At 42.7% G+C, this 17818-nt stretch overlaps 2 protein-coding genes across 6 annotated transcripts in view; one reads left to right on the top strand and one right to left on the bottom strand.

Annotated features, from left to right (window-relative positions):
• LOC124135733 (ubiquitin-like modifier-activating enzyme 6) overlaps nt 1–4127 on the top strand; it is a 128206-nt gene extending 124079 nt beyond the window's left edge. For all 4 annotated transcript variants that reach the window (XM_046501247.2, XM_046501245.2, XM_046501246.2 and 1 more), the window contains exon 35: nt 375–4127. In XM_046501247.2, coding sequence (XP_046357203.2) covers nt 375–495 — 121 coding nt within the window. In that variant the 3' untranslated portion in view covers nt 496–4127. The remainder of the gene's footprint in view (nt 1–374) is intronic.
• A 6586-nt stretch (nt 4128–10713) lies between these two features.
• Nucleotides 10714–17818, bottom strand: part of LOC124135731 — a 55033-nt gene continuing 47928 nt past the window's right edge. For both annotated transcript variants that reach the window (XM_046501242.2, XM_046501239.2), the window contains 2 exons: nt 14149–14205; nt 10714–12655 (listed from right to left, as the gene is read on the bottom strand). In XM_046501242.2, coding sequence (XP_046357198.2) covers nt 12486–12655; nt 14149–14205 — 227 coding nt within the window. In that variant the 3' untranslated portion in view covers nt 10714–12485. The remainder of the gene's footprint in view (nt 12656–14148; nt 14206–17818) is intronic.

The following is a 17818-nucleotide window of genomic DNA, read 5'->3' as shown; positions in this document are numbered from 1 at the left end:
AAAACCAGCATCACTGCGACAAGCAGCGACAAACAACCGTGCATGCACATCACTATGTAAGTGAAATAATCTTAAACCTGACATTAATCCCAACATTAAACCCCATTTCACCTCACCTCACCTCACCTCACCTTGCCTCACCTCACCTCACCTCACCTCACCTTGCCTTGCCTCACCTCACCTCGCCTACAAAACACAAGAATTGGAAAGATGGACATCTGCTATGATAACACTGGAGAACAAGAACACCTTGCGGATCTGACAAGCATTCATGTTTTGGGGAGATGAGTCACTTGGAAATGTAACTACAGCAGATATTTGCATATTTAAGGTGGGTGTTGATAAGGAATATACCAGACATTTCTTCATTACAGCATGGTGAAACTGCTGAAGCCATCGGCCACCCAGAAGTATGTTGACCTAGTCGTGTCCTTCGATGATGATAATGATGAAGATGTCCCTGGACCACCTGTCAGATACTACTTTGGATTGTGATCCTGGCACAGCCTCAGTAGGCTTGTTGACAGGCTCCTTAAAAATTGTGACCATACGTGACCAGCGTGGGATTACTGTGACCGGTGTGTGACCAGTAGGGGTGTCAGCATATGTCTACTGCATGATACGCTACATATCGCTATACAGTACTTGCGTTATTATTCAATACATATTGTGAAATATATTTTGGGCTGTTTTGGCATGAATTCTTCATGTGTCCCAACTGACAAGAGATTGTTGCTATGAACTATTTTGCATTTAACTCACAATATTTATTTTGGCTCCTTGTGTTTCATGACAGACAGTAAAGTTGACCTAAGTAACTGTCAGGCTTGGTGGGCAGTTGCAACCTCGTACATATTACTTTTTCAAAATTGATACAGAATTAAACTTTGAATGGATACACAGGTAGGTGTATAATGTATTGCATCATCAAGGGAAGTTTGTGATGCATAGATACATCAGTGACTGATGACACCCCTAGTGACAAGTGAACACAGCGTCTGACTGACCAGTGTGTGCATGGGTGTAACTCCCAAGTGTTGGGGGATTCTGGGTACAGAGAGCAGGAGCTAGATGGTGACTGCTACACTCACAGGGCCTATTACATGAAACAAATGGATAGAAACCTTGAAAAGAAACATTGAGATTGTTAATATTTCTGTCAACATTATTTTCAATTTCATCTATGGTTAACAAAATGCAAATCAGGATTTCAAATCCCAATTTATTTTAGATTTTCATCCTTGGTTAGACAGCACCAAACTCCATGCTCATTGGTTTCACTGAAGTGGTAACATCACTTTGAACTTTCCAGATTTTGAATGTAATCAAAACAACATTCACACCCTGACTCACTCATTCACTAATTTGAACAATCTGCTACCCCAATCTTGGTGGGCGAGCATTTGGACTTTCACCCTGCACAGGATCTCATCAGTCAAGTCGTCTGTATCATCTAAACATGATAATAATGATTATTTGATTCTGTGATATTTGTCTTAAAGAAGATGGATGTTTTGTGAGTGATGTATGTTATTGTTACAGAGTTTTTGTTGTTTTATTGACCTGTTGACACCGAGAGGATCATGCAAACAAAGTCTCACGATGACCTGCTTTTGATTATCAGGAAATAAACATAATAAAAAATATAATATAGCTTAAAAACATTCTCAATGGACATTTCCAGAAAATGCCCTTAATTGGAGTGGATGAATGTTCCACAATGTGTAGGTTGAAGGTTTTTGTGTGCTATATTTGATCTATTGTTGTTATCCACCAAACCTGGACTGAATGTGACAACAGCCTCATTGTCCATATAGCCCATCTTCCCAGGGCAAGGGTGTTTACCGACTGTAAGAGTCCCGTCTCCACCATTGCCGAACTGGGCTGGTATTATGGAGTTATATTTTGGCTGTACTAATGAGTCTATGCATAGTCCAATCAAAATCGCGTATTGAAAATTGACATCTGTTTCGTTAATTGCTGTGCAGATTTCAGTCGATAACAGGATCTACAAAACATGTACCGCCAACTAGGCATCAACTGATATTTTCCAAATCTTTTCATGTTTTTAATCTAGATGCTCACATGATTTGATGCACTTTGTGAAGTAAGACCCGTTTAGATTTTGATTATCGATCAGATCGCCTTGAATGGGCACTGCCATTTTGTTTGAAGCAAATGCAAGTGATATGAGAGGTGGAATATGATCAGTCAATACGAGGGACATAGAAGGGACATGTAATAGCCACTGGTGGCACTATGATCGAGCCCAGAACCTAAAGCCTAGTTCGACAAGGCTGGAAACTGGACTTTTACAGAGAGTTAACTCCCTTGCCTCAGGAAGATGTAGGCATATAGCATGTCATATAGAATGTAAATTTTAGAATTATATCATAATTTAAGTCAGTTGTACAGAACTTTTTGTGTGGATCCAGATTTATATTGTAATTCTTCCAGGTAACAAGATTAAACAGACAGATCACATAAACAACTGCACTCAAGTCATATGACAGTTTAGATACACCTCTCAAACCCAGCTATCTGGAATTTTATACTTCTTTCCTAGTCACAAAAAGTCGACAGTTTGCCATGTCCCCTGTATCTCGAGATATCGGAGTCTACTGCAGTTTCAACTTGTGTTTTGTGTGCAAGCCATATTTGTTGATTTCATATTTTTCAATAAATGTCATGAATATATATATACATGTTTTATTCATCACACTCACAAGTACTTTTAAAATATTCCATTTCAAAATAGTAAGCTTGTCTAAATCATGTTTGTGGAATTGCCAAGGTTTATTGTGGTGCAAGTGACGGTACTATTTTCTATGAGTATACTTGATGTGTTTAAATGCAGGCATGTTACATCTGAGATTAGGACAGTGGATGTCATATTGATATCATATTGATAGGATGTATTTCTCTTTGTGATATGATATATTCTTTAATAAATATCTTATTAAGCTCTGCTCTAACGTCAACCTGGAACCTTCTCTGCAGTATCAGCACCAGTTCGTACAGCTTGTGATGCTGGCCTATCAGTCACACGCCACCTTCAAGACTCTGTTATCACTGTCATATAGTCTGTGAGTGCCCCATATAGCCATTGCTATTTTTAGGTCCTTCATGAGTCACAAAGATTAATATTTATGCTCAGATTGAAATTTGAAATAAACCACTTTTGCTACTTAGACAAACAGTCGGACATTTGTTAGTCTAAGGAAACTATAACGGCAGAGCGGATGCGTGCACTGGTGATGAAAGCTACAACCTCATTGGTCAGATCAAGTGTGAATAGTTGAGTGTTTTGTTCGGTAAAACTACCAGTGTTGATATTCTGCTTCCCATGAGGTGAAACAAGTTAAGAATATCTGGGACATAGCATGAAGAGGTTCTGTTACAAATACAGCCATCACCACAGTGTCCACTGTGCTGACCACAATGTGATGTCTGTCCATACATCAAAATGTGGAATGTTTTGGCATTTCTTATGGTGTCAGTATTTATATATACTGCAGTATGGACAAGAGAATTGACAAACAAGGTAAGCCTGAGTATTGACTGTAAAACTGTGGAGATAATACATTAAAGAGTCTTCTGAATAATTATGCATGAACCACAAGGCTTAGCCCTTTGATCCATGTATTTTGGAAACATGCTAGATCTGTGGAAGAAAGTCAAGGGGCACAGGTGGTCATATAGTGCAGTGCAATGGGCATATGCGCTGATCCTGGGTTTGTCAGCACCATAACCATGCTCAATCTGTGATATTACTGATAGTCAGTTCAAAGCAGTACCTCCATCTCACTCTAAGAAAATTACTTTTTCCTGGTCAGTGTTGTGTGTTAGGGATGAGTTCATGAAATTGTATCTAATATGTTTAGTCAATACTTTTTATCTAAACCAAATTTCTGGCCAAAAAAATAATGCCTTCAGTACAAGTTTCTGATTATCTTATTGTTATATATTCAATCAGTGATAGACTGTGTAAGCTGGTACTACCGGTATCTTGAATTCTTTCTGTCCTTTTCTGTCAGAATCTGCTTTTGCAGACTTTAAGGATGGATGCCTCCTTGTATGGTTTTGTACTGCAATGATTGTTGTAAAAAAATATATATCTAAACTGATTGCTCTCTTGTGGTATTTGGCCCTGCACCCTACAGCCTGAACAACACACTACAGCCTGAACAACACACAACAGCCTGAACAACACACAACAGCCTGAACAACACAGAACAGCCTGAACAACAGACAACAGCCTGGACAACACAACTGCCTGAACTACAGACCACAGGTCAAACAACAAAATACAGCCTGAACAACAGACCACAGGTTGAACAACACACCACAGCCTGAACAACACACAACAGCCTGAACAACAGACCACAGGTTGAACAACACACAGCAGCCTGAACTACAGACCACAGGTCAAACAACACAATACAGCCTGAACAACACTCTACAGCCTGAACTACAGACCACAGGTTGAACATCACAATTAAGCCTGAACAACACTCTACAGCCTGAACTACAGACCACAGGTTGAACAACACACTACAGCCTGAACTACAGACCACAGGTTGAACAACACTCTACAGCCTGAACTACAGACCACAGGTTGAACAACACACAACACCCTGAATTACAGACCACAGGTTGAACAACACACTACAGCCTGAACAACACACAACAGCCTGAACAACAGACCACAGGTTGAACAACACACAACAGCCTGAACAACACACAACAGCCTGAACAACAGACCACAGGTTGAACTACAGACCACAGGTTGAACAACACACTACAGCCTGAACTACAGACCACAGGTTGAACAACACACTACAGCCTGAACTACAGACCACAGGTTGAACAACACACAACAGCCTGAACTACATACCGCAGGTTGAACAACACACTACAGCCTGAACAACACACAACAGCCTGAACTACAGACCACAGGTTGAACAACACACAACAGCCTGTACAACACACAACAGCCTGAACAACAGACCTAGGGTTGAATTACACACTACAGCCTGAACTACAGACCACAGGTTGAACAACACACAACAGCCTGAACAACACACTACACCCTGAACTACAGACCTAGGGTTGAACTACACACTACAGCCTGAACTACAGACCACAGGTTGAACAGCACACAACAGCCTGTACTACAGACCTAGGGTCGAACAACACTCTACAGCCTGAACTACAGACCACAGGTTGAACAACACTCTACAGCCTGAACTACAGACCATAGGTTGAACAACACACTACAGCCTGAACTACAGACCACAGGTTGAACAACACACTACAGCCTGAACTACAGACGGCAGGTTGAACAACACACTACAGCCTGAACTACAGACCACAGGTTGAACAACACACAACAGCCTGAACAACTCACAACAGCCTGAACTACAGACCACAGGTTGAACAACACACAACAGCCTGAACAACACACAACAGCCTGAACTACAGACCACAGGTTGAACAACACACAACAGCCTGAACAACAGACCTAGGGTTGAACAACACACTACAGCCTGAACAATATACCGCAGGTTGAACAACACACAACAGCCTGAACTACAGAACACAGGTTGAACAACACACAACAGCCTGGATAACACACAACAGCCTGAACAACAGACCAAATTTTGAACAACACACTACAGCCTGAACTACAGACCACAGGTTGAACAACACACTACAGCCTGAACTACAGACCACAGGTTGAACAACACATAACAGCCTGAACTAAAGACCACAGGTTGAACAACATACTACAGCCTGAACTACAGACCACAGATTTAACTACACACAACAGCCTGAACTACAGACCTAGGGTTGAACAACACACTACAGCCTGAACAACACACAACAGCCTGAACTACAGACCACAGGTTGAACAACACACAACAGCCTGAACAACACACAACAGCCTGAACAACACACAGCAGCCTGAACAGACCTAGGGTTGAATTACACACTACAGCCTGAACTACAGACCACAGGTTGAACAACACACAACAGCCTGAACAACACACTACACCCTGAACAACAGACCTAGGGTTGAACTACACACTACAGCCTGAACTACAGACCACAGGTTGAACAACACACAACAGCCTGTACTACAGACCTAGGCTCGAACAACACTCTACAGCCTGAACTACAGACCACAGGTTGGACAACATACTACAGCCTGAACTACAGACCACAGATTTAACTACACACAACAGCCTGAACTACAGACCACAGGTTGAAAAACACACAACAGCCTGAACTACAGACGGCAGGTTGAACAACACACTACAGCCTGAACTACAGACCACAGGTTGAACAACACACAACAGCCTGAACAACTCACAACAGCCTGAACAACAGACCACAGGTTGAACAACACACAACAGCCTGAACAACACACAACAGCCTGAACAACAGACCTAGGGTTGAACAACACACTACAGCCTGAACAATAGACCGCAGGTTGAACAACACACAACAGCCTGGATAACACACAACAGCCTGAACAACAGACCACATTTTGAACAACACACTACAGCCTGAACTACAGACCACAGGTTGAACAACACACTACAGCCTGAACTACAGACCACAGGTTGAACAACACACAACAGCCTGAACTACAGACCGCAGGTTGAACAACACACTACAGCCTGGATAACACACAACAGCCTGAACAACAGACCACAGGTTGAACAACACACTACAGCCTGAACTACAGACCACAGGTTGAACTACAGACCACAGGTTGAACAACACACTACAGCCTGAACTACAGACCGCAGGTTGAACAACACACTACAGCCTGAATAACACACAACAGCCTGAACTACAGACCACAGGTTGAACAACATACAACAGCCTGAACTACAGACCTAGGGTTGAACAACACTCTACAGCCTGAACAACACTCTACAGCCTGAACTACAGACCACAGGTTGAACAACACACTACAGCCTGAACTACAGACCACAGGTTGAACAACACACTACAGCCTGAACTACAGACGGCAGGTTGAACAACACACTACAGCCTGAACTACAGACCACAGGTTGAACAACAGACAACAGCCTGAACAACTCACAACAGCCTGAACTACAGACCACAGGTTGAACAACACACAACCGCCTGAACAACACACAACAGCCTGAACAACAGACCACAGGTTGAACAACACACCACAGCCTGAACTACAGACCACAGGTTGAACAACACACAACAGCCTGAACTACAGACCACAGGTTGAACAACACACAACAGCCTGAACAACACACAACAGCCTGAACAACACACAATAGCCTGAACAACAGACCACAGGTTGAACAACACACTACAGCCTGAACTACAGACCACAGGTTGAACAACACACTACAGCCTGAACTACAGACCACAGGTTGAACAACACTCTACAGCCTGAACTACAGACCACAGGTTGAACAACACACAACAGCCTGAACTACAGACCACAGGTTGAACAACACAAAACAGCCTGTACTACAGACCACAGGTTGAACTGCACACTGAAGCCTGAACTACAGACCACAGGTTGAACAACACACAACAGCCTGAACTACAGACCACAGGTTGAACAACACACTACAGCCTGTTCTACAGACCACAGGTTGAACAACACACTACAGCCTGAACTACGGACCACAGGTTGAACAACACACTACAGCCTGAACTACAGACCACAGGTTGAACAACACACAACAGCCTGAACTACAGACCACAGGTTGAACTACACACTACAGCCTGAACTACAGACCACAGGTTTAACTAGACACTACAGCCTGAACAACAGACCACAGATTGAACAACACACAACAGCCTGAATAACAGACCGCAGCCTGAACAACACACAACAGCCTGAACTACAGACCACAGGTTGAACAACACAAAACAGCCTGTACTACAGACCACAGGTTGAACTGCACACTGAAGCCTGAACTACAGACCACAGGTTGAACAACACACAACAGCCTGAACTACAGACCACAGGTTGAACAACACACTACAGCCTGTTCTACAGACCACAGGTTGAACAACACACTACAGCCTGAACTACGGACCACAGGTTGAACAACACACTACAGCCTGAACTACAGACGGCAGGTTGAACAACACACTACAGCCTGAACTACAGACCACAGGTTGAACAACACACAACAGCCTGAACAACTCACAACAGCCTGAACTACAGACCACAGGTTGAACAACACACAACAGCCTGAACAACACACAACAGCCTGAACTACAGACCACAGGTTGAACAACACACAACAGCCTGAACAACATACCTAGGGTTGAACAACACACTACAGCCTGAACAATATACCGCAGGTTGAACAACACACAACAGCCTGAACTACAGAACACAGGTTGAACAACACACAACAGCCTGGATAACACACAACAGCCTGAACAACAGACCAAATTTTGAACAACACACTACAGCCTGAACTACAGACCACAGGTTGAACAACACACTACAGCCTGAACTACAGACCACAGGTTGAACAACACATAACAGCCTGAACTAAAGACCACAGGTTGAACAACATACTACAGCCTGAACTACAGACCACAGATTTAACTACACACAACAGCCTGAACTACAGACCTAGGGTTGAACAACACACTACAGCCTGAACAACACACAACAGCCTGAACTACAGACCACAGGTTGAACAACACACAACAGCCTGAACAACACACAACAGCCTGAACAACACACAGCAGCCTGAACAGACCTAGGGTTGAATTACACACTACAGCCTGAACTACAGACCACAGGTTGAACAACACACAACAGCCTGAACAACACACTACACCCTGAACAACAGACCTAGGGTTGAACTACACACTACAGCCTGAACTACAGACCACAGGTTGAACAACACACAACAGCCTGTACTACAGACCTAGGCTCGAACAACACTCTACAGCCTGAACTACAGACCACAGGTTGGACAACATACTACAGCCTGAACTACAGACCACAGATTTAACTACACACAACAGCCTGAACTACAGACCACAGGTTGAAAAACACACAACAGCCTGAACTACAGACGGCAGGTTGAACAACACACTACAGCCTGAACTACAGACCACAGGTTGAACAACACACAACAGCCTGAACTACAGACCACAGGTTGAACTACACACTACAGCCTGAACTACAGACCACAGGTTTAACTAGACACTACAGCCTGAACAACAGACCACAGATTGAACAACACACAACAGCCTGAATAACAGACCGCAGCCTGAACAACACACAACAGCCTGAACTACGGACCACAGGTTGAACAACATACTACAGCGTGAACTACAGACCACAGGTTGAACAACACACAACAGCCTGAACTACAGACCACAGGTTGAACAACACACTACAGCCTGTACTACAGACCACAGGTTGAACAACACTCTACAGCCTGAACTACAGACCACAGGTTGAACAACACACAACAGCCTGAACAACACACAACAGCCTGGATAACACACAACAGCCTGAACAACAGACCACATTTTGAACAACACACAACAGCCTGAACTACAGACCACAGGTTGAACAACACACTGCAGCCTGAACTACAGACCGCAGGTTGAACAACACACAACAGCCTGAACTACAGACCTAGGGTCGAACACACAACAGCCTGAACTACAGACCACAGGTTGAACAACACTCTACAGCTAAAAGAAACACAGCACCAGCTGCAGTGATTAAATGGCTTCAGCAGCCCAGACTGAAACAGCATAACATCAAAATGGCAGCAATTTATTGCAATTTTATGCTTTCACAGTTGTTTGTTTAGTGTAACTTATTCTGATTTTTGCTACCACGTTGCCTGTACATTGATAATGGTGCTGTGTATGCATGGTTACAGATGTCAGATCGTGGACCTGGTTTTAGGAGGGCCTACTAGAACTGTAATGTTAAGACATGAGTAAAATGTAAAAATCACGACAGTTATGAGGCCCAAGTATTCAAAAGGCTAAAGACCAATTATAATAATTGCTCTTTTCAACATATGTATGTTTGGACTTCATCAGTATTCAAACTTTGGAGATACTTGTGAAGGTTTTCAGGAAGCATTTTCCTTATACATGAACAAGACTCAAGTCTTTGATACAAGCCTATTTGCATTGTGAATTTGCTCATTGTTAGATTTTATTTCCAAGTTCCCAAATAATTTTTTCATCCTGAATTTTGCTTTTCTTCTTACCTGATCAAGTCAAAGTGATGGAAAGGAAAAAAGCCTCTTCATCAGTCAAAGGAACATCACATAACATGCATAACAGTTTAAAACCTTTCCCGAACTCTGAAATTTAAGGTAGGCCAAAAAGGGCCAAATCATGCAGACATGTCCTTTCATGCAAATTTGACATTCAGTGTTTCTTCACAGGTTCTGGCGCTAGTTTTATTGTAGTCAAAGATCCAAATCTTGTAGTAACACAATTCGGTGAGTGTGCCGTACCTACCTGCTAAGTGCGTGTCAAATATGTGCCAATCTTAACAGCCGTAAAGGTAAATTAAAAGCCAAACCAGTATTGGTACATGGAATGCCCAGTGCCACTTCACAAGCATGCCACAGCAGGTCTCCAAGTAACCTACTATGATGTTTTGGAATATGTGGAATGTCTTCAAACAAATGAACAAGAGTTTGCCATTTTCATATTGTATTTATTGCAGTGTTTCCACATATGCTTCCATAAGATTAAAACAAATATGAGACAAAATTCTGTATTTACAAGGGTACACCTAGTACCCAGTCTATGTACACCAGAACAAGTTTATATACATCAACTCTTCATCTGCCGGAAACAGGTCATGTTTCAATCTCACTGTTAAAAGCCCTTCTGTAGACGATAGCTTTGTATGTGTGGTTAGTCTGGTGGGTCTTCCTTCAAACAAACAACACTGTTTAAAGTAATTATGAGTGACTGAGTTTTTACACCATTTGTAGCAATATCACGGCGGGGAACGCCACAAATGGTCTTCACACACTGTACCCATGTAGTGTACCCAGTTACTCGATGTGATGAGTGAACGCTTATACCACACTGCTACCTTGTGTATAGGACCCGTTACCTATCAGTTGTGTGTATCGGCATGTTACACAGCCAGCTACAGTCAAGAGTAAAACAGGACGTAACAACACTAACTACACATGTTTACACAACGAAACCAAGTCAACTGAATGAAGGTAGACAGGCCACTGATATATTTACAAGGGCAAATCCAGCATTCTTAAAAGGGAGGGGTCCAAAATATCAAAGTTCACTCTCAGATAATGTTAGTGCCTGTAACATACCCGACCCCTTTTGGATCTACCTATGATTTACTTTATTCATCGTGTTGCGGTGCATATTACAGAAGATATTTGTTTGCATTGTCCCAGAGACCATAAAATAGTTATGTTATGATCTCTGATTGTACAGGGTATACTCAGTTAAAGGTAATACACACACTACATGAAGGTATTGTAAGCCTTTATATGTAGGTTACATGGAGCAAATTCTCTCGATGGGCTGAAATACACGCCTTCAGGCACTCGCTGGGTGGTGGTGATGGCATCATGAAAAGGCTTTCCTCAAACCTGCTTTACAGATATCTTTTTCCAAAACTTCGGGTAGTTGAATGGAGAAACTAATTCTTTTAAAAAACATTTCATCACAACCAGTTGCTACCTGATCCTCAGTTTAGTCTGCTCTGATGACAAGCTGGTGCTTGTGAACAATTATCACTTTTTACACTTTTACATCTTGAAAACACAAAGCACACTCTAATGCATAGTTGATTACAAAAGTTCTTCTTTTTTAACCATTTTTTCACCTAAATGTTGGTTTTAAGGGATTTCAACATAATTGCGCTCAACTCATCATTTTGTATGTTTAACCACAATGTCACAGGTGTGAAAATACCATGACACAATATGTACGATCACTTTGAGGGACTCTTGCTGAACCATTCAACTGTCAATGATGCAATGTCCTATTTTGGCCAGCCCTTTGAGGACTTCCTGTTTTTTCATCAGTGCATCACACTCCCAGTTCAAGGAGGACCTCTTCTTAACAGACCTCAGGACCACCTGTGCTGGCATCACACATTGTTTTCTTAGGTCTGCCTTTTGTCACTGGGGAAACTCAAGATATAATCACAGACCTTTTTCAGATGGAGGTTATACGAGATAATATGCTATAGCTTGCATACATTGTACTTGTGTTCCAGCAGAAGTGTCTAGAACTATATACGGGTTTGCAATATAGTCAGATAAAATAGGTTTCTGCAAGGAGATCATTGATGAGATGATCTGCATCCATCCATTTGTATTGAGGCTGTGTACCAGGTGTTTGAGTACACTGAATGGGGCAACTGTCCGTGCAGACTACAAGCACCCCGCCGCTGTGCCTTGAGAAGGTCCAACCATCAGTTACAACTAATCTAGAGGTTCATAGAGGACCTCATCATACTCCTCCTCCTCGGGGGCTTGTGACACAGCTGGTGCGGGTACACCTGACATCCTCTTCACTGGACTAGTTGGTAATTTTACTCCATCAGAGAACAGCTGTTCAAGACGTGCCTTGATTCCTTCCTTGTCAGTAGCCCCTATTGTAGTACAAGAACATATATACAGTATAGTACACAAGGACACAATTTTTTCAACTCGTGTGATGAGCTGCTGCATGTTGAAGGACTCTGTAGGAGAAAATGCCAGTGAAATGTATTGTTATTGTCAATGAATTTTGTTTAAATCTGCAGTTAGTAATATTCCGCCTTTCTGTAGGGGTAAGATGACCTACAGTCAGCCAGGCCACACATTGTGACCATCTAATCCTCATTTGTCAGCTCTTATGATGGGGTCCTCGGAACCTACTCTGTGACAGATTTGTTTGTAGATTGTTTAACATTGCTGTCAGTAATATTCCAGCTAGATGATAGACTCAGGGACAGGTAAACCAGTGGTTGCAATAATGAGCAACTACGTACAAAGCTGTTGGGGTCGGTGACACGCAATCAACAAATTCACCGAGCCTACACCAAGTTCTACACATGAAATTCTAAGAACCATTGTTCGTGATTATTATACCCCACCACTAAATGGAGTTTGTCTGTCCGTTTGTCCGTCTGCTTCTCAAAGGGGACAAATTTTCTCAAAAACTATTTAGTCAGAGAAATGAAATCTTACACACTGATGTTACTGTTCATGATCTCAAATGAGTTCGAAAATATATGTTGTAAATTCATTTTTTTACAGAGTTATGGCCCTTGTTCCATGCTTTTCAACTTACTGCATTTGAACCTAAAAGTCTTATTTGCTGCCTACAAAATTAAAACTGAAAAGAAATCCTGAATTGCAAAAGGCACCAGTTCAACACATGCCTGATGTGTCTACAAAGTCTACAAAGTCTACAATGTCTACAATGTCTACAAAGTCTACAATGTCTACAAAGTCTACAATGTCTACAAAGTCTACAAAGTCTACAATGTCTACAAAGTCTACAAAGTCTACAATGTCTACAAAGTCTACAAAGTCTACAAAGTCTACAAAGTCTACAATGTCTACAAAGTCTACAATGTCTACAAAGAAATATTAAACCACTTATGAGTTATGTTTCGGGAATGAAACTTGACGGAAGAACAGCATGAACCAATTTCTATATCCCTCTAAAAACTTCATTTTGATGGGGAATAACAATATATATACATGCACAAAAGGTAAATAAGGTGTGTAATAGATGGCTGCCGTTTTGTTAATAGGTTCTGAATGCTGTGAGCACTATAGACACCATTACTGGGAATATCCATGCAAAATGTCAGCTTAACAGGCTTTGTGGTATCCTAAAACTATGTGGAAAGTACACACCACAGTTACAGAAACATAATGTCACTGGTTTACTTGGTTTGGCCAGTACCACGTTGCTATGGAACTTGACATTGATACATTTGAATCGTGTTGCAGCAAGGATCAAATCTTAACGAATGATTTTGTACCTCTAACTCAACCATACCAGCCAACACAGGATGGAGCTTCACAGTCTAACCTGGAATGTCCACAAGCTCTGCAGCAGGAGATTACTTGTATAGAGGCCTGTACTCACCAGATTCATTGACACCGCCATCAGAGGGTGTGTCAGCAAATGATACACTCTTTCCATCTGAAAGTTGGAGAGCAACAGCATCATCATAGTATTCGTCATCCACAGTGCTGTCTGACTCCGAGTAGGAGCGCTGACTAGGTGCGTTGGCCTGTATAGGCTGGTACTGCTGGTCTTGTGCTGTACTAGTGCTGTAACTACGCTGAGGTACTTGTTGGCGGTGAGACAGGCGCGATTTGTTAGGGTTAACCAATGCTCCATGAGATGTTAGTGGTGCTGTTAGAAAACAAGTTTAAAGCAGTGCAGTGCTCAGTTGTGAATTGCAGTGTGATGAGAAGAAAATGTGGTTAGTCACTAGCTATCATTTACTTTTTTCTCATTCATGTTTGAAAACCATTGTTCAGAAAAAAAAAATATGTTTCACATGGACAGTACAGGGTATACACTGGATATCACATGGACAGTACATGGTATATACTAGATATCACATGGACATTAGAGAGTATACACTAGATATCACATGTACAGTACAGGGTATACACAAGATATCACATGGACAGTACAGAGTGTACACTGGATATCACATGGGCAGTACAGAGTGTACACTAGATATCACATGGACAGTACATGGTATACACAAGATATCACAGGGACAGTACAGAGTATACACTAGATATCACATGGAAAGTACAGGGTATACACAAGATATCACATGGACAGTACAGAGTGTACACTGGATATCACATGGACAGTACAGAGTGTACACTGGATATCACATGGACTGTACAGAGTATACACTTGATATCACATGGGCAGTTCAGACTGTACACTGGATATCACAAGGACAGTACAGAGTATACACTGGATATCACTTGGACAGTACAGAGTATACACTAGATATCACATGGACAGTATAGGGAAAACACTCAATATCACATGAACAGTACAGAGTATACACTAGATATCACATGGACAGTACAGCGTATAGGCTAGATATCACATGGACAGTACAGCGTATAGGCTAGATATCACATGGACAGTACAGAGTATACGCTAGATATCACATGGACAGTACAGAGTGTCCACTGGATATCACATGGACAATACAGGGTATACTCTAGAGGTGAGGTGAGGTGAGGTGAAATGGGGTTAAACGTCGCGTCCAAGATTATTGCACTTATATAGCGACGTGCATGGACGTGTGTGTGTTTGTGTGGCTGTTTGTACTAGTCCGGACTGATGCCGATTTATAGTGCTAGCTCACTGAGATACCATGCAGCAGTTTAACATGAATACCCCACTCAGACACAGTTTACTGACTCCGAGCCGACCAGTCCTAGTTTTAGCCCTTAATGCCCCGCGCCAGACAGGGTAACAACAAGTACCATCTTTTAACGTCTTTTGGTATGATGCAGCCGGGGATCGAACCCCGGACCTTCCGCTCTCCGGGCAGACGCTCTACCATTAGACCACGGAGGCGGTCGTATACACTAGATATCACATGGACAGTACAGGGTATACACTAGATATCACATGGACAAAACAGGGAATACTCTGGATATTGCATACACTAGATATCAAAGGGACAGTATAGGCAAAACATTCGATATCACATGGATAGTACAGGGAATACACTGGATATCACATACACTGATATCACATGGACTATCCTGCATCTGATGAGGCAAGTAAATCATTCACCATCCTGCATCTGATGAGGCAAGTAAATCATTCACCATTCTGCATCTGATGAGGCACGTGAATCATTCATCATCCTGCATCTGATAAATGGAATGTGCATCATTCAACATCCTGCATCTGATGAGGCAAGTGAATCATTCACCATCCTGCATCTGATAAATGGAACGTGAATAATTCACATATCCTGCATCTGATGAGACAAGTGAATCATTCACCATCCTGCATCTGATGAGACTAGTGAATCATTCACCATCCTGATAAAGGGCATGTGAATCATTCACCATCCTGCACCTGATGAGGCAAGTGAATCATTCACAATCCTGCACCTGATGAGGCATGTGAATCATTCACCATCCTGCATCTGATGAGACTAGTGAATCATTCACCATCCTGCACCTGATGAGGCATGTGAATCATTCACCATCCTGCACCTGATAAAGGGCATGCGTATCATTCACTAACCCGCACTTGATGAGGCAAGAGAAAGTGAATAATTCACCTCCCTGCACCTGATAAAGGGCAGGTGAATCATTCACCTCCTTGCACCTGATGAGGCATGTGAATCAGTCACCTCCCTGCACCTGATAAAGAGCATGTGAATCATTCACCTCCCTGCACCTGATGAGGCATGTGAATCATTCACCATCCTGCACCTGATAAAGGGCATGTGAATCATTCACCATCCTGCACCTGATGAGGCAAGTGAATCATTCACAATCCTGCACCTGATGAGGCATGTGAATCATTCACCATCCTGCATCTGATGAGACTAGTGAATCATTCACCATCCTGCACCTGATGAGGCATGTGAATCATTCAACATCCCGCATCTGATAAAGGGCATGCGTATCATTCACTATCCTGCACTTGATGAGGCAAGTGAAAGTGAATCATTCACCTCCCTGCCCCTGATAAAGGGCAGGTGAATCATTCACCTCCTTGCACCTGATGAGGCATGTGAATCATTCACCATCCTGTACCTGATGAGGCATGTGAATCATTCACCATCCTGCACCTGATAAAGGGCATGTGAATCATTCACCACCCTGCACCTGATGAGGCATGTGAATCATTCACCTCCCTGCACCTGATAAAGAGCATGTGAATCATTCACCTCCTTGCACCTGATGAGGCAAGTGAATCATTCACCATCCTGCACCTGATGAGGCATGTGAATCATTCAACATCCCGCATCTGATAAAGGGCATGCGTATCATTCACTAACCTGCACTTGATGAGGCAAGAGAAAGTGAATAATTCACCTCCCTGCCCCTGATAAAGGGCAGGTGAATCATTCACCTCCTTGCACCTGATGAGGCATGTGAATCATTCACCATCCTGCACCTGATAAAGGGCATGTGAATCATTCACCACCCTGCACCTGATGAGGCATGTGAATCATTCACCTCCCTGCACCTGATAAAGAGCATGTGAATCATTCACCTCCTTGCACCTGATGAGGCAAGTGAATCATTCACCATCCTGCACCTGATGAGGCATGTGAATCATTCAACATCCCGCATCTGATAAAGGGCATGCGTATCATTCACTAACCTGCACTTGATGAGGCAAGAGAAAGTGAATAATTCACCTCCCTGCACCTGATAAAGGGCAGGTGAATCATTCACCTCCTTGCACCTGATGAGGCAAGTGAATCATTCACCATCCTGCACCTGATGAGGCAAGTGAATCATTCACCAACCTGCACCTGATGAGGCATGTGAATCAGTCACCTCCCTGCACCTGATAAAGAGCATGTGAATCATTCACCTCCCTGCACCCGATGAGGCATGTGAATCATTCACCATCCTGCACCTGATAAAGGGCATGTGAATCATTCACCATACTGCACCTGATGAGGCAAGTGAATCATTCACAATCCTGCACCTGATGAGGCATGTGAATCAGTCACCTCCCTGCAACTGATAAAGAGCATGTGAATCATTCACCTCCCTGCACCTGACGAGGCATG

This window comes from Haliotis rufescens, unplaced genomic scaffold (assembly GCF_023055435.1).
Source record: "Haliotis rufescens isolate VD_foot unplaced genomic scaffold, xgHalRufe1.0.p SCAF_1, whole genome shotgun sequence".
NCBI lineage: Eukaryota > Metazoa > Mollusca > Gastropoda > Lepetellida > Haliotidae > Haliotis > Haliotis rufescens.
The sequence above is the reverse complement of the archived record's forward strand: the minus strand, read 5'-3'. Positions and strand labels throughout refer to the sequence as shown.